Source organism: Lactuca saligna, chromosome 8 (genome assembly GCF_052625555.1).
Source record: "Lactuca saligna cultivar CGN05327 chromosome 8, ASM5262555v1, whole genome shotgun sequence".
Taxonomy (NCBI): Eukaryota; Viridiplantae; Streptophyta; class Magnoliopsida; order Asterales; family Asteraceae; genus Lactuca; species Lactuca saligna.
In genome coordinates, this window is record NC_136424.1 from 283,019,380 (window position 1) to 283,044,908 (window position 25,529).

A 25,529-nucleotide genomic window follows, 5' to 3' on the forward strand; every position below is an offset into this window, starting at 1 on the left:
CTCACAAAAACTTATAAAAACCGAAAAATTAGGGGTATGAAGCTCACCTTGGGTGTGGTTTCGGTTTTGGAAGAAAAATGAGAAGAAAATTTGGCCTTAACAACCCTCCTTGGAAGATCTCGAACTTAGATGCTTCTAAGGTGCTAAATCATAAGTTTTAATGGATTAAGAGGTGATTCTTGAATGGAATGAAATAACTAGCTTATGGATCTGACATCAACTTACCTTAGATGATGATTTTTGTGTGAGAATCCCCTTGAATACCTGTTAGATCTCGAAAATATGGAGGAGATATGAGAGAGTTTTCTTGAGAGAATGGAGAGTGAAATGTGGGTGTGTGTGTGCTTGGATTCGGCCGAGAGAAGAAAGAGAAGGGAGAAGAGAGATAACTGATAAGATGGTTGCATGGATGTATGAGTGTTGCATGGAGATCCTTGATGTAAAAGTGAGGTGGCACCCAACAAAGTCAACTCTTCCTCTTTGTGGGCTTGGGCCGAGAATGGAGAGGGGAAAGAGGAGATTTTTGGGCTTTTTGCCCCTAAGCCCATATTATAGTTAAGTTAGATGATGTTTGACTCAATTAAATCAAAGTATAATTTTTTTATGACATATTAGGGCTAAATTAGGTTAATTATGGCCCAAAATGGTTCATATAATTAATTTATTTCATTCTAGGCCCAATATGGCCCAAAATATTGAAATAATTGGAAGTGGGTTCAATTAGAGCCCATTTAAGAGTTCTAAGCCCAAGATGGTCAAATTGGAAGCTTATTGGTCCATTGGGCCCAATAAGGAAGTCCTAGTCCAAAATGGACTTAAACAAGGACTTCTAGGGTTTCCAATTGCTTATTGACTACTTGAATTGCTTGCATGGGGTGTTTGTTTGAAATTTTATTGTCATAGAGTATGCATCATACATGCTCTTGTGTCTTTGATTCATAATTTGGCTTAATTGTTGTAATCTACAAGGCACAAAAATTTGTAGTTGTGACACCTAGTACTAGCATGTTGTTCTTATATGTCACATAATAAAATAACTATATGGTATTTTGGGGTTTGCTTACTGGCTCTGGCTGATCGTACATCCTGCATCCTCCTGATTTATTTTGAAAATAGATTTATTAAACCATTTTTGAAAAATGTTCCTTGATTTGAGACTGGATTCACACGAATGTTCCTCCAATTCACTCAAACCGAGGCTCTGATACCAACTTGTAACACCCAAAAATTTCAAACAAATTTAAACTTTTTAAAACATATCATGTTCATCCAAAAATTACAACTTTGTTTTCAAAACATTGTTTATCCGATTCTTGTCCCCAAAAATAACATAATAGGAGGAGCTGTACGATCACGCCTTAGCCTTGCCGCGATCCCCAGATGTACCTGAAACAATAAACTGAAACTGTAAGCCCGAAATCTTAGTGAGTTACCCCAAAATACCGATACACATATAGCATGTCACACCAAACAAAATAGAACAATATGCACTGGGCCCACAACTTTACAAGCTGGACTATCCCTGGGCCCTCAGTACAAGTCTGGAATGCCTACCGGGCCCTCAACTCGTATCTAGAATGCCTTCGAGCCCTCAGTATGAGTCTGGAATGCCTACCGAGACCTCAGCTCATATCTGGAATGCTCTCGAGTCCTCAGTATGAGTTTGGAATGCCTACCGGGCCCTCAGCTTATATATGGAATACTCTCGGGTTTGTTTCGGAGCAGTACAACCTCAACCCACCCCACATAACATGTCGACATGCAACAGATAAATGCACATACAGGTAATCAATCAGTATCACAGGCAGTCCTACAGATCTACCCAACTAGTATATCATCTGGCATACATTACTAACTCAACTCAACATATCAATGACTACTAGGATATCAAATCCAATGGGCCGGCCTTGGTGCCTTAGACCCCTTAGTATAGTGAGGATAACTCACCTTGTAGATTTCGGTTTGGTAAGAAATCACAACTCTCCAATCACTTGTCGAAGACTCCACCACCTATTACCATAATACGATTATGCTCATAAGTCTCTGTACTCATAGAGTACTCCATAACCCAATTAGTTAACCCTGATCAAGTTCAAAGTCCTTAGTCAAGGTCAACAGTCTATGTTGACCTTAACTCGTTGAGTACCCCCAGCTACTCGCCGAGTTCCTCGAAAATTTTACCTACTCGTCGAGTCACCGGCGTGACTCGCCGAGTTCCTATGATTCTCGATTGAGGCCCTAGAGCCACTCGTTGTGTTTCTCTTCTAGTAATACGTTGATACATACACAATCTAAACTTGGAGGAAACTTATCCGACTCGCCGAGTTGCCCATGCAATTCGTCGAGTCTAAGGCAACCTTCATCGGACTCGTCGAGTTATTCTACCAACTCGTCGAGTTCATGACTATATTCATCCGACTCGCCGAGTTGTTCTTGCGACTCACTGAGTTCCTTTAGTCCTTAAACCATACATATCCGTTTTAAGCCATGCAATGACTCCAAACCTTAGATCCAAGCTTCCAAGGCATGCCTTTCACGTAAAGTTGCAAACTTTACGTGTATGCATGGCTAAAAAGGCCCTTAATGTCCAAAACTAAGCTTTTAATGGGTTTCATGCATAATGAATGCCTCACTCACGTCTAAGACAGGAACTTTATGGATCTAGAACTCGGGAATGGTCCAGATCTGAAGTTACAACTTCAGATCTAGCTTATGCTTTGCAATATCACCTTACTTACACCTCAAAACCCCTAGATTTCAACTATATGATATCTAGAAGGGAAAACGGATAAAGGTGTCGACTTGGTACCTTCTATGAGTACTAACTGAGTAGATTTCGAGTTCCAATCCTCCCTTGCTTCTAGTCCTTTGCTTCTCCAAGTTCTTCCTTCCACAAGTTCTTCTTTCAAGCTTTCAAGGCACTAATGGCACAATACTCGGTTAGGGTTTTCCTTTGAGTTCTATCTGACTGTAAGGAGGCCAAATGGGACTTAAGCCTCCTTAAATAGAGTGTAAAACCCGGGACTTAGGGTTTCTTTTGCTAGCTCCTACTCGCCGAGTCCCACTCATGGACTCGCCGAGTCAGTCGCCTAAGTTGCAATTCAATCTCGCTGCTACTCGACGAGTAGAGCAACCAACTTGTCGAGTAGGGCTAAATCAAGAAACTACAATTGGAAAATACCTGAGAATCGGGGCGTTACATATTTTGGGAGCCATGAACTTAGGAGTTTATTTTGGGGCTAAATCACCAAGTAGGACCATTTAGATGTTATATGAGTGTCAACGTCTAAACTTTACGTGATTATCATGCTTGGGAAGGTCAGATCTATGGGTTTAAGGAACAGATCTGACCTCAGGAGGTCAATGGAGTTTTTTGCATGGCATGAACTCGCCGAGTCCAAAGATCAGACTCGACGAGTAGGGTTAGGGTTTCTCGTAAATCACTCAGCGAGTAGACTCACCAACTTGGGGGAATAACTCAGTGAGTCAGAGAGGAATTAGAGGACTGGAGTTCAAGATGGAACTTGCCGAGTTGATCTTGAGACTCAGCGAGTTGAGTCGGGGTAGCCCCGCGATTCATGTCAGGTGTAACTCGTCGAGCAAAGGGAGGGACTCGACATGCCAAGTGAGACTAGGGATTTAGTGGACACGTGTGGACTCGCCGAGTTTCCCAAGTGCACTCGACGAGTCGGGTCAAAGTTTGACCATTGACTTTGGTTGACTTTTAGGGTTTAGTCAACAATGAGGGCCTTTGAGCCAAAGGAGGGGTAAAATGGTCTTTTACCCTTCTGAGGGTGCCTAAAGAGGGTTGAGTCTAGAGAGTTATATTTATCAGAGTATTACTTTATGTGATTAGGTGGAGGCTAGATCGTATATCTACCGAGTCAGAGATCTACCGAGACATCTAAGGTGAGTCTTCTCACTATACTTTACCTTGAGGGTAATTAGAGTCATGTGACAGAGTTACTGTATGCTATTATGTGATGTGTTGCACTGCATTATGTCTAGGTGATTTATGCCATGTGTATATTAGAGTATATAAGAGTTAGAACCGGAATGTTCACAGAGCTAGGACCAGAGCGTCCACAGAGTTAAGGCCCATGGGCCCACAAAGTTATAGCCTCGAGTGACTAGTATGTGTTATGTATGGTATTTTGGGGAACTCACTAAGCTTTATGCTTACAGTGTTATGTGTTATGTGTTTCAGGTACCAGTGATGATCGCGGGAAGGCGGCGGCATGATTTGTACACACGCATGAGTTTTATGTATTTTGATCTTAGGAAACATTTTGTGAAACAAAGTTATGGTACAATGAGATTTTGTTAATAACTGTGTTTAGAAAATATGTTTAAAATGCAAAAAAAATTGTTTTAAATTTTACGGTGTTAGAATATTTTATACCAATATTATAATCTTTTTTAGAGAATTAAAAATCATAAATTTTAATATATATATATATATATATATATATATATATATATATATATATATATATATATATATATATATATATATATATATATATATATATATATATATATAAAAGCTAAAAAAAATAGATGTTGGTCAATAGAGATGAAGAGAGTAAGGACAATATATCACCCACAAGAAAACCGTGCATCTAAAACATACTCACGATTAGGGGCGGAACAAATAGGACGACTAATGGGTATTGTGCCCCTAACTCCATCCGTATTGGAATTTGATTGTAACTAATGTATTGGATATTAATGTTTTATTTTTCTTCAAAAAAACATCAAACACATTCCGTACAAATAACAATGGACTACTTACTACAACTTTTTTTTATTACAATAGTAGGTGAAAAACCCGTGTACTACACGGGTTCATTAAAAAAAATTATATTTGAAGATATAAACTTTAAATATTTTTTTTAAAGAAAAAATTAAATATTAAAATGTATATATTAAGTATTTTTTAAAATAAAATTTCAAAATATATATACAAACAAAATGATGAATAAATAAATAATTAAATTTATATTCATAAAACAAACTATAGAAAAATAATTATATTTTGACCGGATAGCATTTTTTTTTAGTTTGCCAATAAAAAGCAACAATTTTTTTTTATATAGACCATTTTGTTTAAAATGACAATGAACTTTAAAAGAAACATATCAATTTTAAATTATATATATTGAAGAAAACATATTAAAATTTAAAAATATAAGGAAACAAATTAACGACACATTAATTACTTTCTATTACCTAAAAATTAGATAGTTAATTAAGAAAATCAAAAATTACCATAAAATGACAAGTGAAAATTAATTTTTAAGAATTAACCACAAAATTACTTGTGTCCAAATGCATAAGAAATTAACAAGTGGCAAAAAGTTCTTTATTTATTAGGGAGGATATGTTTTATGATATAGGACTATAAATTACAATATAAACATATATCTCTATTCTAATGGCTTATATATATATATATATATATATATATATATATATATATATATATATATATATATATATATATATATATATATATATATATATATATATAACCTTGTAAGTTCAAGGCCCTCATTAAAAAATTCTAGCTCCATCTCTATTCAAGATGACCACCTTACCGAGTCTTCAAAGTGGTATATGCGGTTCTAGCTAAGGGCGGATGCAAGATTTCATAGTAAAGGTTCCACGGGAAGATTAGGGGTTGCACGATAATAGAAAAAATAAAAATTTTAAAAATTTTCGAAATATTTTCCACTGCGACCGGAAAATTTAAGGGTTGCCGGTGCCACCCCGGAACCCTCCTAAATCCGCCACTATTTCTAGCATACCATCAAGTCTTATATGTCCATTTGGTAAACATACGGTTGATTTAATTTAGTTATACATAAGGTGCAAATATGGTTTGTGGAAGTTAGTATGTTAAAACATATATTTATATCTTTTTTACAATCTTATATTCATAAAAACTAGTACATAAAATAAGTTGAGAATATCTTTTATTAAAAAGAAAATCTAAAAATGAAGAAATCTAAAAAAGCATGTACAAAAATGAATCAGTAAAAAAATTATAAAAAACGATTTTGTAAAAACAACGGTTATATACAAAATCTAAAACAAGTTGTAAAGTAAAAAAACCTAAAAAATATATGAAAAGAAATAGAGCAAAATTTGTATTTATTATTTTTTTTTTTTTAAAGTACAAATTTTTGGATCAAATTGTAACAAAAATTGGAATTTGTGGCAAAATTGTTAATATCTAAAGGGTAGGGGCGGATAAAATTAAGTTTTTTCAAGTATCTTATCTAGCTGAACGTAGCAACGCCATTAACCTCGCCGAAGGCTTCCCTGATTTCCCGGCACCTCCCCATATCAAGGCCGCTGCCGTCTCCCCTATCACCTCCGATTTTAACAAATACAGGTCTGTTAGATTCCACCTGTTCCAGAATTGGATCCCTAATTTTAATTTTTATGGCCGAATTCATCATATCTTTAATCGGGAGTTAGTTTCAGTTTGGAATCTGCAACAACCAACAACACAGTCCGTGACGATTATTTGTTACATATTGAGCATTAAAGAAAAACCATCTCGAAATATATTATCCAGACACAAACAAAAACAAAATGTCCACCTACAAAACTTGGCCTCGTTCGGTTTGAAAATATATTGAATACAATCAATAGTCCAATACTACAAACCAATGCAAATGACAAACAATAGCCTCTGTTACACATTAACAAATACAGATATATTCATTTGGCCTCAAGTAAATCTAAACATTCAGCGCAAATGCAATTAATAGGTGTTTGGAATTGGATGTATGTGCAATATTAAATTGATATCACAACGTTCAAAATAGTCCTAAAACTGGGGGATAGTGTAATAAACTATCTCATTAACTTGTTTTCTTCTATCCAAACATCCAAATTTGATTATATTGACGATTAATAATCAGAAAGTTCAAATCATAACCAGTTTTTACCCAACATTCCAAACAAGTTATTGCAACTCTTGTTTACTCACTCCTAAACATAATAAAAAAAAATATAGAATTTCATATATATACCCTTAATATCGTATTTGTCGTTCTTAACATTTTAAAATATCGGATTTGCTAAAATCTATTTTTTAAATAGTTTTTGATATTTAATAATAATTTTTAATATTTTAAAAACTATCAATATTGAAAAGAAAAACAAAATGGACGATTTTGCCCTTAACTCTTCCTTGGTGGTAAAAATGAGCCTAAATGGTTCCGTACATCTTAAATGTAATGTTAATTTGGCTCCAATCCTGTAATAAAAAAAGTGTGAAATTTATATTATTTGAACATAATTACTTGTACTCATTTTGCTAAAAGATTAAAATAAGACTTAACTATATAAGTTAACATATAATAGTCATTGAATATTCAATATAGTCTTGATCGATAAGATAATAAAATTGATAATAAATTTACACTGACTATAATAACCAAATTAAATTGTCTATGTATTGGGTTTGTGATAATCAAAGTGACTTTTAATAAGAGGATTATATGATTAACAAATAAAAATTAGACATAAGTCCAATTGGGTGAAACTAATTCACCAAAAACTATTATTAAATATAATTACTTACTTTAGTTACCGATACAGGTATGATTTGTTACTGTAAGAATAAGAAGAATGTGGAGAAAAAAAATAGCATATTAGATATCAATAGCCAGTAAAAAACACTTTTTGTTTAGACTATAGATACAAACTACAAAGTACATTTAAAAATGCCTAAAAGTAAAAGTACAGAAGCTTATGTCAATTCAGTAAAAATGCTCAAGCAAAGCTAAAATAACAAAAACACATCAGTCTGGACTAAAAAGGTTTAGCGATTATAATGGATATTATTTGGTCTCTACACTGAAGGCTTATTGCAAATAAGGAAAGAGCCTACCTGGACCCTCGTTATTGGAGACTTAATGAGGTCAAACTTGTGGATGGTTTTACTACAAAGACAAAAGCTCTGGTACTGAATAGGTAGGTATATCATATATCATATATCATATATCATATGTTTCTGAATTTTTATACTTTTGCATTTGTTAATTGTTACACTTACACAGACCTCACAACCCAACCGGAAAAGTTTTTAACATGGAAGCGCTACAGATTATTGCTGAATATTGCATAACAAAGGATTGCATAGCCGTTTTTTTTAGAAAGAAGTATGATGATAACTTAATTATACATGAATCATGAATCATGAATCATGAGTGTGAATCTCTTATTTTGCTTTCAGACTCTGAAAATGCATTGTTTCTGCAGGTCTATGAACATATAACATATGACAATGGAAAACCTCATATAAACATGGCCTCACTACCAGAAACGCAAACCAGGACCATCATCACGTCTTCATTGTCCAAAACTTATAGTGTCACGGGTGGGTGGGTGGGTTTATCTTTTAATCATTTTGTGTGTTGTTTCTTTGTTTGTTTTACTAAGTTTGACCAAATACATGACACTTGGTGAATTAGGGTGGGGGTTGGTGAAAATGCAATGTTTCCATATAATAAAAATCATAATTATCTTCCAAATCTTTAGCTATATGTAATGACTTTTGAATGATTTATTGTTGTAAAAGAAACCATCGACAAAGCAATCGCGTACTAGAAATTAGTGTGTAGATTCACGATCCGTGTTTATGGTAGTTCTAGTCTTCTTGATGACATTTGAACATTCAACTTCTTGATCCAATATGTTGGCTACCAATTGCACGAATATTGAAAAAACATTTTCATATTATCATGGGCTGAAGATGAAGGCGAAGAATATTCCATATTTCAATTGTGTTTGTATAGGGTGTTTAAAATTATAAAATGGTTGTCTGAAAGTTGTATAAAAGATATAATATTTATAGGGTTATATTGTTGGTGATAAAATAATAGAGTATATAAAGAAAGAAGGTTGTAGTATGGAATTATATTCGATAGTTGTTGGTATTTAAACTTGTAAAATGGAAATGTTAAAAAGAATGTTTAAAGTTTTTCAACAACCATTTCTTCCTTTATTTTTGGTAAGAGCGACCCATGTGATGTTCATTTAGCCACACGACTGATTGTCACATTATTGACGTGAATAATATACCAAAGAGCCTTATAAAATCAACAAAGTAAGCCACGTAACTTCTTACTAATTTATGTGGTAAATTGTTCCTATAATTGTATAAAAGTAACAAGTCAACGTCGTTACATATATTAGGTGAAAAGTATAGGGTGTTGTCATGATGATTAACGATTAAGGCTTAAAAATACATAAGTAAAAGTAAGCGGGCTAAAAGTGAGATTATGCTATAGTGTAGGGTCTGTTTTTGAAATTCATTGTCTCCCTCCTGTCTTTAACGAAGGAAGAAAGAGGAGAGACAGTTTAGAGGTTTGACTAGGAAAAATGGCGTCAATGGTGATGACGGAGACGGACGAACGGAGTCCCCTACTTCAAAATTCTTCTCACTCTGCCGGAGAGATCACTGCTTTTGCTTCACCGTCACCGGACCATCATGACGGACCTTCATCTGCTACTAGACCTACCGATCCTAAACAGCGCCTCGTCTCTCTCGACGTTTTCCGTGGTCTCACCGTTGCCGTGCGTATATCGCCTCCTTTATCTATTACAGATACACTGCCAATTATTTTCTACTGATTTTTAATTTCTATTTCTGCTTCTCTTAGAGTTATTGGAATCGCAACAATTGAAAATCTTATGATGTTGCATTCACTACTTAACAGTTGATGATTTTGGTTGATGACGCCGGAGGAGCTTTCCCTTCGATAAACCATTCTCCATGGTTTGGCGTGACACTCGCCGACTTCGTGATGCCTTTTTTCCTCTTTAGCGTTGGTATCTCCGTTAGTCTTGTATTCAAGGTATGTAATGTAGGCTTATGATTAGTACATGGCTTGATATAATATTTTTTCTCAATATATCGCATGGATAATGGTTTCTAGTAATCGTTATTGATATTGCGATGCAGAAAGTTTCTAGCAAACCAGCAGCCACAAAGAAGGTTGTACTCAGAACTATCAAGCTTTTTCTCTTGGGTCTGATTCTTCAAGGTACTCATTTAGTGATTTGATTCTGATATAGTGATTGATATTATGGATTACAAGTACTAGAGTCTTTCTGGATTGTAATTCCAACAGGTTGATCATCCATATCTAGTTATATGCTGATTTGAACTAGATGCTAATTGCTTGTATGTCCCTCTAGGTGGATACTTCCATGGACGTGATGATCTAACTTATGGTGTTGATGTCAACCAGATAAGGTGGATGGGCGTGTTACAGGTAGTTTAGATCAAGTAGTTGCTCTTCTTTGGGAGAAGGTGGATAGGATTAAAACCAAAAGATACTATTTCATAGTGTACCTATGTTTAAGAATTTTATCTCACTGAATCACACTTTTTCATTCATACAGAGGATTTCAATTGGATATCTGCTGGCTTCAATAACCGAGATATGGTGTGTTAACAATAACGAAGTCAATTCAGCCATAACATTTGTAAAGAAATACTACATTCAGTGGTAAGTCAAAACTCCAAACCTAATTAACAAACACTTATTTTTATCAAATGATGAGATGAAATGGTAGCTAACTATTTTCTTAATTTTCCAGGCTGTTTGTTTTTGTACTAGGTGTGTTATACATGTCTTTGTTATATGGTCTTTACGTCCCAGAATGGAGCTTTGAAGTATCAGAAAATGGGAAGGAGACTCAAATTGTGAGTCCTACACATATATTTGAAAACCTTGTAAATCTATTATCTAACATAACATATTATTTTGATCTAATATTATAATAATAGGTACACTGTGGGGTCAGGGGTAGTCTAGAACCTCCCTGCAATGCAGTTGGCCTGATTGATCGGCTTCTCCTTGGTGAAAGCCATCTGTATAAACGTCCTGTATACAAGAGAACACAGGTCCCCCTCCCTGATTTAATAGATGTTATTGTTGTTTGTTCACCTGATTTATCCAGTGATTATAGGAATGCAGTATCAATTCTCCAGATTATGGACCCCTCCCACCAAATGCCCCTTCTTGGTGTCTTGCTCCATTTGATCCAGAGGGCCTCTTAAGGTTGCTTTACATAATTGCAAAATATATCTTTTACATGTATATATCATTAATTCATTATCTCCCCTTTTTTTTTTTTTTTTTTTTCAGTTCATTAATGGCTGCGATTACATGCTTCTTGGGGTTGCAGTATGGACATGTTATGGTGCATTATAAGGTATGAATGTATGATGCTTCCTTTCATTACCATTCCCGCTACACGTTATTTTGGGATTCAGATTACATCATCCTTTTGAAATATTCTTGTTAATGATGTTAGGGTCATATGCATAGGATTGGTATATGGTTGGTGTGTTCTTCCTCTCTTCTTATCTTGGGATATGTTGTAATGGTGATAGGTGTAACATCCTTTTATTTTTTGCTACTTACTTTTAAATTTCAGTTAATATTGGATTTTATATTTTATGCCATGTCATCTGTTCCAGGTATTCCTTTATCCAAACCATTATACACATTAAGTTACATGTGCATCACAGCAGGAGCATCGGGTGTTCTCTTGATTGCTATTTTTTATATGGTAAGTTTGTGGTAATAGAAGCTTTAGTCATTAGGTAACTGAATAAATGATTATTTACACTTTCCACCTGTGATGCGATGCAAGGTTGATGTGATAAAAATTCAAAAGCCCACAAAGTTGTTTCAGTGGATGGGAATGAATGCTCTGATTGTTTATGCTTTAGCTGCTTGTGATATTTTTCCAGCAGCTTTACAAGGTGTTTATTGGCGTTCCCCTGAAAACAACATTGTAATTTTTCATCCATTTATCACCATATTTCTTTTTCATATCAATGTCTCCATGAAATTTATACAGCGTTTGGAATATATGCACAGGTTAATGCTACAGAGTTGTTTATTCAGGCCACACTTCATTCTGAGAGATGGGGTAAGTTGGTTTTTGTTTTTCTGGAAATTATATTCTGGGGTGTTGTCTCAGGATTTCTCCATGTAAAGGGTATTTATGTAAAACTATAAAACTCGTCAATAACTTCCCCTGTGTAATTAGTTTTTTTTTTCCTCTTTCAGTTTCTGAATGTTATCAGTTTGATCTTACGTGTCATGTTAATAACACATTTTCTCGTTTTATGCAATTTCTTTTGCCTCTATTTTACCTACCCTTGTTTGTTTTTGGATTAACAATTTTAAACAAAATGTTTTAAGAAAATAGTTATGAATGTGTGAGATAAAGTATAAAGCATTTGAGATCAGTGTACTCCATATGTTCTAGAAATGCAAGTTATTATTATTGCTTGATATATGTTATTGTACTTTAATATACAAGTTATTGTCTTTATTATTTATTTTTTGTTAGTTTTATGGGTTTGTAAAAGAGAAAAATTTAATCTACTTTCATACTCTTTGCAGATAGGTTTTAAAAAAACATGATTAATTTACCATTATGCAGTTTTTTATTTTCAAAAATATTATTGGAAAAACTATATATAACAAATTTAATGGTATACCAATATTCCAAAACCCTTTCTAGAAAAACTGTAATGTGTTTTCTAGAATTGGTATTTTAGGAAGAAAAAATCCATGACCGATACGGATAATGCCAAATATCATTTGGTAAAAGAATACATTATATTATATTATTAAGCTAGTTTATAAAATTAATTAAAATTTAATAATAAAAATTTAAAATTATTAATCAATTATTTTAAGTAATTATTAGTTACAAGATGTTTTTTGAGTTATATAAAATTATAATCGTTGATTTTAATAAATACATCTTACTTTATAATTTGTATTAACGTTATTTTAATTTTTATTCCAACATTATTAATTTATTGTAATTAGAGTGAAAAGTTTAGAGTTTTAAATTTCATAATCTGTGTTAACTTTATTTTAATTTTTATTCTAACATTATTAATTTATTGTAATTAGAATGAAAAATTTAGAATTTAAAATTTAAAATGGAGAAATAATAAGTTGATAAGTAGCATAACATTAATTAATTAAGAAGATGATAAAAACTTTTATTAGAATAAGTAGATATATATAATAAACATAATGATATCATATATTATATAATATAATATAATATTTCTTATGGGCCAATAACACATTTTTAGTTTATGAGGGCCTCGTCAATAGAAGCAACAATTGAAAAAGGGTTCCGGATGTTTGGTTTTGTGCAAAATAGAGCCCAAAAGTTTCTTGGAAAATATAGCCCAACTTTGAAGGCAGAGGCCGGAGCCCTAAATTCACGAACAAACGCCATGTGTTCGTAAATGTTATCGATGAGATTGTTGAATAGAGCTTGGATTTTTACTGTAACGGTGTCATTTCCCTCTCCACTCCTATATAAATTCTTTCCAAATCTTCTATTTTGTTCTTATTCGCATTAATTTCATACAGGGATTATGTTTTGAGTTTGTGATTTGTGGTTCGAAATCTTAGAATGAGAGTAGGAGGGGTTTCGGAGACGAACACGTCATCAACTCTGTCAGAATCTGAATCTGTTCATGTAAATGTATCTGCGTCTGCAACTGCTTCTCCATCTTCATCCACAGTAGCTTCTCCAAGTGGAAAACGGAGTAGGGATCCTGAAGATGAGGTTTACGTCGACAATCTTCACTCCCATAAACGTTATCTCAGCGAGGTAAGTTGTTGTTTATATTTTGAGGCCACGAAATTCCGACTGATTATGAGGACCAGGTGAATAATGTCTGATTCTTGATCTGTATTCACGATTGTGTTAGATCGTATACCATCTTTTCTAGTATATCTGAAGAAATTTTATAGAATTTGGGGGTAAAGTAGATGAATTTGATCAATGAACCTTCTAGCCATTTTGGGAAAAATGATCGATGACATACTTGGATTCTCATGGCCATATCAATTACATCCCCCCACCCTAATCCAATCACTTATCCAAATTGGGTGAGTTTAATTATTCACTAATGAAAATGCTTTGTTGCTTGTGAACTAAACCCCATCCTGTTAACTATTTGGCTATTGGATTTGTGATATCTTATATCAGTTTGAGGAGATTATGCAGTTGTTACTAGTCTATTGATGATCTTTTTCTTATTTAGGTGACAAAAAGAAAACCATTGAAATTTTGTTCCATCATATCATCTATTTTGCCATTTCAAAGCATCTTTAGGTTTAGAGGGATTATGTGATACTAAATACTCATAAATCATAATCTAATAATAATAACAATAATCAAGATGTAGTAAAACATACATATTGTAACTAAGATATTGTGTAGATAATGGCTTCCAGCTTAAATGGGCTATCAGTGGGAGACCCCCTTCCTGAAAACCTGATGGATTCTCCAGCAAGATCTGACAGCATGTTTTATCTAAGGCAAACAAACTCTCACTCACTCTATTTATTTTATTATCAAGAAGGAAAGAAAGAAAGAAAGAAACTTGAATTTGATAAAAATTTGTTGTGTTTTCTGATTTCAGGGATGAACTGGCATTGCAGTATTCACCAATGTCAGAAGACCTGGACGAGTTCAGATACTGTGAAAGCAATGCATGCTCACCATCACCATCACCATCACAAACAGATAGCCAACCAACCAGCCCAGTTTCTCCTTACAGATTCCAGAAGCTTCCAAGCACCTTCTCACCTGGACCCACCACCACCAGCAGTTACTACCCACCACCACCACCAGCTTCACAGGCAAGGCAAAGAGGATCCGACTCAGAAGGGCGGTTCCCTTCATCTCCAAGTGACATATGCCACTCTGCTGACTTGCGGAGGGCTGCATTGTTGAGGTCTGTGCAGATGAGGACTCAGCCATCTCAGTTTGAAGAGCCACTGCCATTGCCATGCCCTTTTAATGTCAAGTCTTTGGTTCATGAGATTGATACCGAGTGTTCCATGCATGGAAAGTCTTGTAGGGTGTTGACCATGAACATCAAAGGAGATGATGATTCATGAGCCCACTCATTACTTTCATTCTTCTCTCTCTCTCTCTCTCTCTCTCTCTCTCTCTCTCTCTCTCTCTCTCTCTCTCATCTTCTATGATATGCTTGTTTGTTTCATTCTTCTGTACATGTTCGATCATTTTCTCTTTGTTATCTATGAAACTTAATTACTTAATTATCAATTAAGATTTAATTATAAAAGGTTAAAATTAGTCTTAGGCCCAGGTCTGGTTATAACCGGTTAAAGACATGGGTTTCATTTCAGCACCTTTAGTTGAATGCAAGGGATGTTTTTTTAGGGTGGCAATGGGTTGTGTGGGTTCACGTGTTTAATTAAATGATCCGATCCAATGATACAACTTGTTTAAGAAAACGTATAGAAAATTTTCAATCTCATTCAACCTTTACCTTTTAAGTAAATAGATTGAAATCGACGATTGACCAATGTAAATTAAAATGACAAAAAAAAACCCTCAAAAATAAAAATTCATTAGGATAAAATAACATAAAACTAAATAACACCTTAATTATTCAAGTTTGAAAATAATAAACCAATAAAGCTACAAGTCTAATATTATAAACACAAATAAATTGTTTACAACCATAAAACATTATAAATGTTTAAATTTTAAATTATATGTAACTCGATATTTATATTTTACCAATTCGACTTCCAATAATAGTTACTTATCCATGTTTCTTAAGAAATAAAAAGTAATCAAAATATAATAATCATTTAAATAATAATACTAAATAAATAACCATTAAAATATATTTAAAATATTTAAAGTAGTTGGTGCGATTGTAAATTTGGGAATTTCAACTCTAAACCAAACCATTTAATTTAGCGGGTTAGACGAGTTGATCAATTTAATTAAACGGGTTGAAAATCTCAGCCAAAACTTCTATCTACTAGGTTAGGTTAGCGGATTTCGGTTGAATTTTTTTTTCACAAAAACTTGTTAATTAACAAGCAAACTGAGAGAAAACTTTTCCAAGGATAGTCTTTGTTTTTTAATTATTTAATCATATATATATATATATATATATATATATATATATATATATATATATATATATATATATATATATATATATATATATATATATATATATATATATATCATCCCTAATAAATAATTTTTTTTTGCCACATGGCATTCACTCCTTCAATTTGGGTTTTTATTTTATTTTATTAAATTTCATATAATATTTTAATGTAATAATTGTAATAAATATAATAATAAATGAATATCAATTTCATTAATGAGCTTACATTCTAATTTTAAAATTGTTAATTTGAAGTTTATTAGTTTTTTTTGTTCATTTGTTTAAATTTAAAAGATAAAAAACATTTGAATTTTAATAATTCATTATTTTTCTTATTTTCTTATAAATTCAAAGTTCTTAATTATTAAGACCTTCATATTTAACTTTTTTTTTTTTTTTTTTTTTTTTTTTAAATTAACTCATATAATACATGAGTCTGCAAGTGATGACCAATTCAACTGGCTTGATGCATTGGGTTTACATCCCCATGTGGGTTTGAGGTTGGGGTTTCAAACCCGGTAAAGCACATTTTGTGCGCCTCTTGCAAATATGCCCCATATGTGGGGGAATTTTCCCTGGAAATCCCCATGGGGGCTGGGTTTGCCCGCTTTGCGGAGCTCGAACTCGGGGTTTACTCTGAAATATTGGGTAGAGGCTTCCGCTAATTCATTTGCCGTTTCCAAAAAAAATGTAATACATGGATCTCACAACTAATATATATATATATATATATATATATATATATATATATATATATATATATATATATATATATATATATATATATATATATATATATATATATATATATATATATTGAAACGACCCAAAAACACGACCCAAAAATTTTTGTTTTTAATATAATCAAAACTGTAATCAGAGTATCATATAATAAAACCATGCGTGATGTATTCCAAAACATGATAAGATACTGTGCGGAAAACTGTATCATACTACATCAAATCAAACAACTAAATCAATCCCAGGCTAAAGCTGAGGCGGTGGTGTGTGCGATGCCGTCATCCCGAGCTCTTCCCTTTGCTTGCGGAAGTACCTGAAACCAAAACTGAAACTGTAAGCACGAAGCTTAGTGAGCTCCCCCAAAATACCACATACCATACAATAACATATAAACACATATTGGGCCTTACCCACTGCATCGAGCCGAAGCCCGGAAACTGCATCGGACCGAAGTCCGGAACTGACTGCATCGGATCGAAGTCCGGAACTGACTGGGACCTTGTCCCCTGCATCGGACCGAAGTCCGGAACTAACTGCATCGGACCGAAGTCCGGAACTGTCTGACTGAACATGGCATGGCATAACACATCAACTAGCATAACACATATACGACATGCTACATCGGGCCGTGGCCCGGAACACATAATACTTAACACATAAAACATAGCACACAAATCTTGTTCGAACCACGAAGGCATCGAACATACTAACTGCTGCATCGGACCTAAATCCGGAAACTACTGCTAACTGAACGGGCCGGCATTGTGGCCTTAGACCCGTTCCTACTGGAAGGAAACTCACCTCGTAAGCTGGCTGCTGAGTGTGTGGCTCGGAAGCTAACGGCGGCTGCTCCTGAATCTCCTCGGCTACAAGTCCATAAACACACTCAATCAAATACTAAACACTGCACTTGGGGTAAAATGACTCTTTTACCCTTGGTCAAAGTCAACTCACTCTGGGCTGACTCGCCGAGTCGGGCTACCCAACTCGCCGAGTCCTAATCTCATCTCTCAGCTCTTCACGCTGCTACTCGTCGAGTGGGGCATCGACTCGACGAGTACCCTCTGGATCCAAGAACTCAGACAATCTTCATCCGACTCGCCGAGTCGTATGAACAGACTCGACGAGTTGTTCTTGATCCCCAAGAAGATTGCCTTGGACTCGCCGAGTTGTATGAACAACTCGTCGAGTCCCTCCATCACTGAGTCTACCCTCAACTCGCTGAGTCCACTCTCTAACTCACTGGGTGCACTCGGCACTGCTAAAAACGAAGGAATCGGGGACTCGCGACCCGACTCGCCGAGTCGCTCATCCCGAATCGCCGAGTCGCTGCCATGCAGCTAGTTTTTACTCGATTTCTCTTGAATCCAACACATGCAAATGATAGATCTGGGTCCAATAAGCTGTTTTACCACGTAAAGTTTCCAACTTTACGTGCACAACCTCATGAATAAGGGAAATAGGGCTAAAAGATGCACAAAATGAGTAGATCCATGGCTAATATGCAATGTAACTCCAAAAAGACAGTAGATCTGAGCTCTACAACACCCCAACATTCAGATCCAAAGGTATTTCGACTTATTAAGACATTCATGCAACCATAAGGCTTGGAACAAACATCAAATAGCTCTTAGAAGAGCTCTAATGGAAGTTTAAAGCATATAACAAGAAGGGAACTCCGAAAATACCTCAATAGACTCAGATTTGCCCTTGGATCTTTGCACTACAACTCGTTTCCTTGCTTCTTTCTTCTTCTCCTTCTTCACACCTTCACAAAAATGGCACCAAATCACTTATAAGCTCTCAAGGGAGGATTAGGGTTCTCTCACTGTGTTCTCAGGGTGAAAGTGGCGAGAATGAGGCTATAATGTGGTTTAAATAGTGGGCAAACTCGGGGATTTAGGGTTTCACCCAGACGGACGGACTCGCCGAGTCCGGGATATGGACTCGCCGAGTCCCCGGCTCCCGCGTGCACAAAATACGCGACCCAACTCGGCGAGTCAGGCTAGAACTCGCCGAGTCCCTCTTGAAAACTTAGACAATTAACAATTAATTAACATACCGGGAACGGGTCGTTACAATTCTCCCCCACTTGTCTCAGACTTCATCCTCGAAGTCTGCTACGGCTGGATCTGCGAATAACTCCGGGTAGTGCGTTCTCATCTCTTCCTCAGCCTCCCACGTCCATTCAGATCCCTTCCGGTGCTGCCACTACACCCTCACTAGCTGAATGACCTTGTTCCTCAAGGTCTTGATCTTCCGATCCAGAATCGCGACCGGCCTCTCAATATAATTCAGGCTGCTATCAATCTGAATATCCTCTAGGGGAACGACTGCTGACTCATCCACCAGACACTTTCTCAACTGCGACACGTGGAAAGTGTTGTGAATCTGACTAAGCTCCTCAGGAAGATCTAACCAATAAGCAACCCGACCCACCCGGGCCATAACCCTGAAAGGACCAATAAATCTGGGGCCCAGCCTGCCCCTCTTCCGGAACCTGATGACACCTTTCCAAGGTGAGACTTTCAGAAGAACCATATCTCCCACCTGGAACTCCAAGTCCGAACGCCTCCTGTCAGCGTAGCTCTTCTGCCGACTCTGCGCAGTCTGCAGCCTACTACGGACCTGCTGGATCAACTCAGTCGTCTTGAGCACCACTTCGGTGCTCCCGATGACTCGCTGACCGACCTCGCCCCAGCAAATCGGGGTCCTACACTTCCTACCATACAGCATCTCAAAAGGAGGTCGATCAATACTCGCATGGTAACTGTTGTTATACGAGAATTCCGCTAACGGAAGATACATATCCCAACTGCCCCCAAAATCTAGAACACATTCCCTAAGCATGTCCTCAAGAGTCTGAATCGTCCTCTCGCTCTGCCCGTCAGTCTGAGGATGGAAAGCGGTGCTGAAATGGAGACGAGTACCCATCTCGTCGTGGAATCGCTTCCAGAATCTGGACGTGAAACGAACATCTCGGTCCGACACCACCGATACCGGCACTCCATGACGTGCCACAATCTCTCGCACATAGATATCGGCTAACTTTTCCGCCGATATACTCTCCTGAATAGGAATAAAATGGGCACTCTTCGTCAACCGATCCACTACTACCCATATCGAGTCCACCCCGCGTGCGGTCCTAGGGAGTTTGGTGACAAAATCCATGGTGATATCCTCCCATTTCCACACGGGAATGTCTAACGGTTGCATCTTGCCGTGAGGTCTCTGGTGCTCCGCCTTGACCTTCCGACAGGTCAAACATCTCTCCACATACCAAGCGACATCTCGCTTCATGCAGGGCCACCAATAATCCGATCGAAGATCTCGATACATTTTCGTCGCTCCTGGGTGGATAGAAAATCGAGACTTATGAGCCTCGTCCATCAATACTTGCCGTACCCCACCCCAGTACGGTACCCATATCCTACCATGAAGTGTCAACAAACCACGACTGTCGCAATCAAATGAAGCTACTCGGCCCACTATCCTCTCACACTTCTGCCTCTCCTCCTTGAGACCCTCCATCTGAGCCTCCTTGATCCGCTCCAACAAGGGAGTGATCACTGTCATCCTCATACACAGATCTCTGATAGGGGCCGTCGACACCTTACGGCTCAGGGCGTCGGCCACCACATTGGCCTTCCCTGGATGATAAAGGATCTCACAGTCATAGTCCTTCAGCACGTCTAACCATCTCCTCTGTCTCATGTTCAAACTCGGCTGATCCATAAGATATCGCAAACTCTTGTGATCCGTGTAAATAGTACAGCGGACCCCATAAAGGTAATGTCTCCAAATCTTGAGGGAAAACACAACTGCCCCCAGCTCCAAATCGTGGGTAGGATAATTAGCCTCGTGAGGCTTCAACTGTCTCGAGGCATAAGCTACCACATGGCCTCGCTGCATCAATACTGCTCCCATACCTGTGATCGAAGCATCACAATAGACTACGAAATCCTCTACACCCTCTGGCAAGGTAAGGATCGGAGCCTCGCACAATCTCTGCCTGAGAGTCTCGAACGCCGCCTGCTGCTCAGGCCCCCAACGAAAAATCACCGACTTCTTGGTTAGTCGGGTGAGCGGCACCGCTATCTTGGAGAAGTCCTGGATAAATCTCCGATAATACCCTGCCAATCCTAGGAAGCTCCGAATCTCAGATGGAGACCTCGGGACCTCCCACTGCATCACGGCCTCAATCTTGGCCGGATCAACCAAAATACCCTTCTGGTTAACGAGATGCCCAAGAAACTGCACCTCGCGCAACCAGAACTTGCACTTGGAGAACTTAGCGAAAAGTCTCTCCCTCCTCAAAGTCTCCAACACCTCCCGCAGGTGCTCCTCGTGCTGCCCCTGAGTCTTGGAATATACCAAGATGTCATCTATGAACACGATCACCGACCGATCCAGCATCGGTCTGCACACGCGGTTCATGAGATCCATGAACGCGGCTGGGGCATTGGTGAGCCCAAATGGCATCACCACGAACTCATAATGACCATACCGGGTCCTGAAAGCAGTCTTCTGTACATCCTTGTCCCTGACCCTCATCTGGTGGTAACCGGAGCGTAGGTCGATCTTGGAGAACCAAGACGCTCCCTGAAGCTGATCAAACAAGTCATCTATCCTCGGAAGTGGGTAACGGTTCTTCACCGTTACTTTGTTCAACTCCCGATAATCAATGCACATACGATGCGACCCGTCCTTCTTCCTCACAAATAAGATCGGCGCTCCCCAAGGCGAACTGCTCGTCCGAATGAAACCCTTGTCTAACAGCTCCTGAAGCTGTGTAGACAACTCCTGCATCTCAGGGGGAGCAAGTCGATACGGTGCTTTGGCTATCGGAGCCGCACCAGGAACTAGGTCGATCCCGAACTCAACCTGCCTCTCTGGAGGTATCCCCGGCAAATCCTCGGGAAACACATCCGGGTAGTCACGAACAACAGGAACATCATCAATCGCCGTCTTGCCCTTCTCCCGGGCATCCAAGACGTAGGCTACAAAACCGACGCAACCCTGCTGAACATAGCGCCTCGCCCTCGCGGCGGAACAAAAGATCGGTCCTTGCTGGGGCCTCTCGCCCTGAATCACTATCTCTCCCCCACTGGGAGTGCGAACCCTCACTAGCTGTAGCTCACAATCAATCACCGCCCCATTGGGGCTCAGCCAATCCATGCCCATAATAACTTTATTCCCACGCAGGGGAATAGGAACCAGGTCCACTGAAAACTACTCATCAAATATCTTAAGGGAACACCCTCTATGTACTCTGCCGACCCTCACGGTCCTATCATCTGCTATCTCAACCTCTAGTGGACAATCCAGCTCCCCTGGAGTTCTGCTAAATCTCTTGCTAAGCGCAAGCGATACAAATGATCGGGTAGCCCCCGAATCGAACAATACCAAAGCAGGGATGCCGTTCACCAAGAACGACCCTAAATAAAACATATCATCAAGTAATATTCAAGAAATATAATAACAAAAGATGAAGGAAAGATTCATACTCATCACCACATCAGGAGTCGCTCGCGCCTCCTCTGCTGTCATCTGAAATGCCCTGCTCTTTGCCACCGGCGCATCAGCTCGGCCCTGCCGGCCATCCGTAATCCTCAGGGTGGCAGGGACAGGTGCAACCACCTTCCCTGCTGCAGCTAAACTGGGAAACTGGGACCTTTTGTGTCCCCTCTGATTGCACTGAAAGCAAATCAGATCTGATGCTGTAACCATAGTAGCAGGGGCCGTACAATCCCTACTCATATGCCCAGTCCGACCGCACTTGTAGCAGCCGGAACTCCCTGCCTTGCACGCCCCCTCGTGCAATCTCCCACACTTGCCACACCGACCGTGGCTCTGCTGACCCCTGGACCTGTGATCTGAAACCTTGGGCTTTTTGCCCACACTGCCTAAACCCGAAACCGCCTCCGGTTTCCTCTTCTTCTCCATCTCGAGATCAATCTCCCTCTCTCTGGCTCTAGCAATCATGTCGTCCAGTGTTTTCATATTTGGAAATTAGACTAATTCATTGACAAAGTGTCAAGTGAAGGACTAGGAGATCGAGCACACAAAGTTGTGTGTTGATCAAGTTCACCATAAGAGTAACAAAGATATTCGTCATCATTTACTAAAGGTTTAGTAAATATGATTATACTTACAAGATTAAATGTAATTTTGAATTGATTAAAGGGTTTAGATCAATAGCAAAACGAATAAGAAGAATCAAATAGGCAGAAAGATAAGAGTTTCTCCATTCTAAGAAGAAGGGAGAGTGGCTTTTATGCTTTATGATAGGTCTTAATGATTAAGAACCATATCTCAATTGATCCTCTAAGTGAGTCTTGGTACAATTGTATGTCCAAGAAGAGGAATCAAAGATTGATGAAATGGTCAAATCAAGAAGACAATCATACTTTGTTCCAAAACAAGTCTTAAAGTCAAGATTGTGACAATGAGTAAAAAGTATTAAAGGCTTATAACATTCATCAAATGTGGAAAGTTGTGATGTCTTGGATAAGACAAAGACCAACTATGACCAATTTATGAAGTGTTTTGATACAAGCTACACTAACTCTTGAAAATTTGTTTGTCAAGAAATGTTTATTGACAAAAGAATCTTATATGTCAAGGAGTCAGTGGGAGGCTTAATGGTCTCGAAAAGTTTCAAGAACAAATCAAATAAACCTTATCGATCATCACTAGCACACGAGTTGAGGTTTACAACCTATCGTGAAGACATTATTTTGTTTCTGTGCCAATCCAATCGAGTTAATTATGCATGTGAGTCCTATGAGTTCTCATTTGAATGCGTAAAACGCAAGGACCTTGATCAATGAAAGGTACATTGATAGGAAAAAGGTAAGATGCTTAACTACTTGGAAGATGTGGTGGGCAGCTGTGCTACCATAAGGCAAGAAATCAAGATTAAGAAAGTTCGATCCATATGAGTTTGAATTTGTCGTAAACTTTGGTTTTAACAAATTCGCATGGATAGGAACACATACACCGTTTAAATCTAAGTGTCATAAGATTTCCTCCTTCATGAAAATGATTGTGAGAAAATGCTTTCACTAAGAAAGATTTTAAAGATAGTAATTGTAAAATTGCATTCTCAAATTCGATCATGGTTACGGCATCCCTTTCCATAATTTGAATTGTGAGGTTTGGCAATTAGTCTTAATTGTTAAGACACACATATGAACTATCTAAGGCAAAAGTGTATAAGTTCAAGAAGCCTTGATAAAAGATTATCAAAGCACTAAGTATTAGAAACATGAACTTAAGAAATTCAATAAGTATTGTTTTTCTGAAAGTTAAGATGTTTATGAATACATGTCGAAGCTAGTGGGAGCATAAGTGTTATGTTTTATAATAATCATCATGATAGTGGGAGCATAAATGTTATGATTGTATGATTATTAAGGCACGTATTGCATAGTTGGCAATATTAATTATAGAAAACAAGAGACTTTGCAAAGTTGTAAGAGTTGAAAGGTTGTTTTGCTATAATTAAGGGAGAGAATATTATACTTCATTTCAAATATAAAGGATTAGGTTGCGAAATGTTGATAAATTTAGTCAAAGGTACATAGTGTGTTCTTAAAATTTCGATTGTGATTACGGCATTCCTCTTCGCAATTCGAATTTTGAGAACATAGCAAATAAAACATTGTGCATCATGTCCCTTACGCTTCGAGTATAGGATCGATTGCAAATGCTTTAATGTTTGACCATTCTAAAATTTTCCAAATGTCTAGTGCATTTAGAGGGAAAAGGGACTAGAATTGGTTTTGACTAAAATAATTAAACAACTATCAAAGGACAATCCAAAGTTCGACGAGGATTGGTCGCTTGTGAGTAGTTGGAAGTATAGTATTGGAAATTATGGAAGTGTTTCCATATTGGATGGACAATATCGACATCATTACGAATAGATAAGATTCTATTAAGAATGAGTTGTCATATGGAAAATATGGAAGTGTGTCCATGTTGGGAAGTAAATATTGAAAATCTATGTCTAGATTAGAAACTTTTATGCAAAAGGATGTTCAAAGGAATGTACTTTGAGAGAGAGACATCATATCTAAGGAATTGTCTTGTAACAATCTCCGATAGAGGACTTTGTAATATCATTGGCAATAGTCTTTGTGACTTTGGTGCAGTGACATTACGAAAGGATCGTTGCATAAAGTGTTAGAATCTAATATATTCTATAAGTAACAAGAATTTGATATTCTTACACTTAAGAAAATGGATTTGGAATTGTAAAATGAGAATGATTGGAAATGTGTTCAATTTGTCTATTTCACAAAAGTAAGAACCATAGGTAAACATTGTGTGCATGCTAGGAGCATGGACAAGTGTTGGAATTCAAATGCGAAGTTGATTACCCAAAACGACAAATAATGAGTAATTGATATGGTGATAAATAAAACGTGTTTTGTTTATACTCAAAGGTTTGAGGCCATATGGGATTAGTATTATTCTTGTGTTTCACCTTGCATGTTTTGACTTCCAGAATAATTGAGTTTATTAAGAATAATCGAATTATTCAAACGGGCCACAGTCGTTCATATCTTGGAAGTAGATATGAATGAAGACTGTCGTGAATTGGTGTGTGGATTGTCTAGAAGAGTATTAGACATAAGCAAATGTTTGCTGCAACGTTCATGAGTGCTTATGAATATGATTTGAGCATTGGATTAAACCCACGCTCACTTGGATCACTCCATGAATTGTATTACGAGTGATTGGTGAGACGATAACA

At 37.2% G+C, this 25,529-nt stretch overlaps 3 protein-coding genes across 7 annotated transcripts in view; all 3 read left to right on the plus strand.

The window, feature by feature from the left end:
• LOC145010699 (uncharacterized) overlaps positions 1-8,395 on the plus strand; it is a 39,052-nt gene extending 30,657 nt beyond the window's left edge. Inside the window, exons 2-5 of the mRNA XM_078969207.1 lie at positions 6,245-6,400; positions 7,882-7,992; positions 8,079-8,180; positions 8,281-8,395. Of these exons, the coding sequence (XP_078825333.1) occupies positions 6,245-6,400; positions 7,882-7,992; positions 8,079-8,180; positions 8,281-8,296 (385 nt within the window). The 3' untranslated portion in view covers positions 8,297-8,395. The remainder of the gene's footprint in view (positions 1-6,244; positions 6,401-7,881; positions 7,993-8,078; positions 8,181-8,280) is intronic.
• Positions 8,396-9,365: 970 nt separating this feature from the next.
• On the plus strand, positions 9,366-12,190 carry LOC145013078 (uncharacterized). 4 transcript variants are annotated; one of them, XM_078971882.1, is made up of 13 exons: positions 9,368-9,597; positions 9,741-9,878; positions 9,986-10,067; positions 10,222-10,298; positions 10,429-10,535; positions 10,627-10,732; positions 10,817-10,933; positions 10,999-11,090; positions 11,178-11,244; positions 11,347-11,425; positions 11,513-11,604; positions 11,689-11,832; positions 11,919-12,190. In XM_078971882.1, exons 1-13 carry the CDS (start codon positions 9,403-9,405, stop codon positions 12,057-12,059), a joined length of 1,437 nt encoding a protein of 478 aa, XP_078828008.1. In that variant the 5' UTR covers positions 9,368-9,402; the 3' UTR covers positions 12,060-12,190. The 4 variants fall into 4 exon arrangements, 3 of the variants coding, with proteins under 3 accessions (XP_078828008.1, XP_078828009.1, XP_078828010.1); XM_078971883.1 differs by having other exon boundaries at positions 11,689-11,800; positions 11,919-12,137; XM_078971884.1 differs by having other exon boundaries at positions 9,474-9,597; positions 9,684-9,878.
• Positions 12,191-13,282: 1,092 nt separating this feature from the next.
• Positions 13,283-15,149, plus strand: LOC145013167 (pollen-specific LRR extensin-like protein). 2 transcript variants are annotated; one of them, XM_078971974.1, is made up of 4 exons: positions 13,283-13,366; positions 13,446-13,689; positions 14,305-14,402; positions 14,507-15,149. In XM_078971974.1, exons 2-4 carry the CDS (start codon positions 13,489-13,491, stop codon positions 14,985-14,987), a joined length of 780 nt encoding a protein of 259 aa, XP_078828100.1. In that variant the 5' UTR covers positions 13,283-13,366; positions 13,446-13,488; the 3' UTR covers positions 14,988-15,149. The 2 variants fall into 2 exon arrangements, with proteins under 2 accessions (XP_078828100.1, XP_078828101.1); XM_078971975.1 differs by having other exon boundaries at positions 13,344-13,360.
• The last annotated feature ends 10,380 nt before the right edge of the window (positions 15,150-25,529 follow it).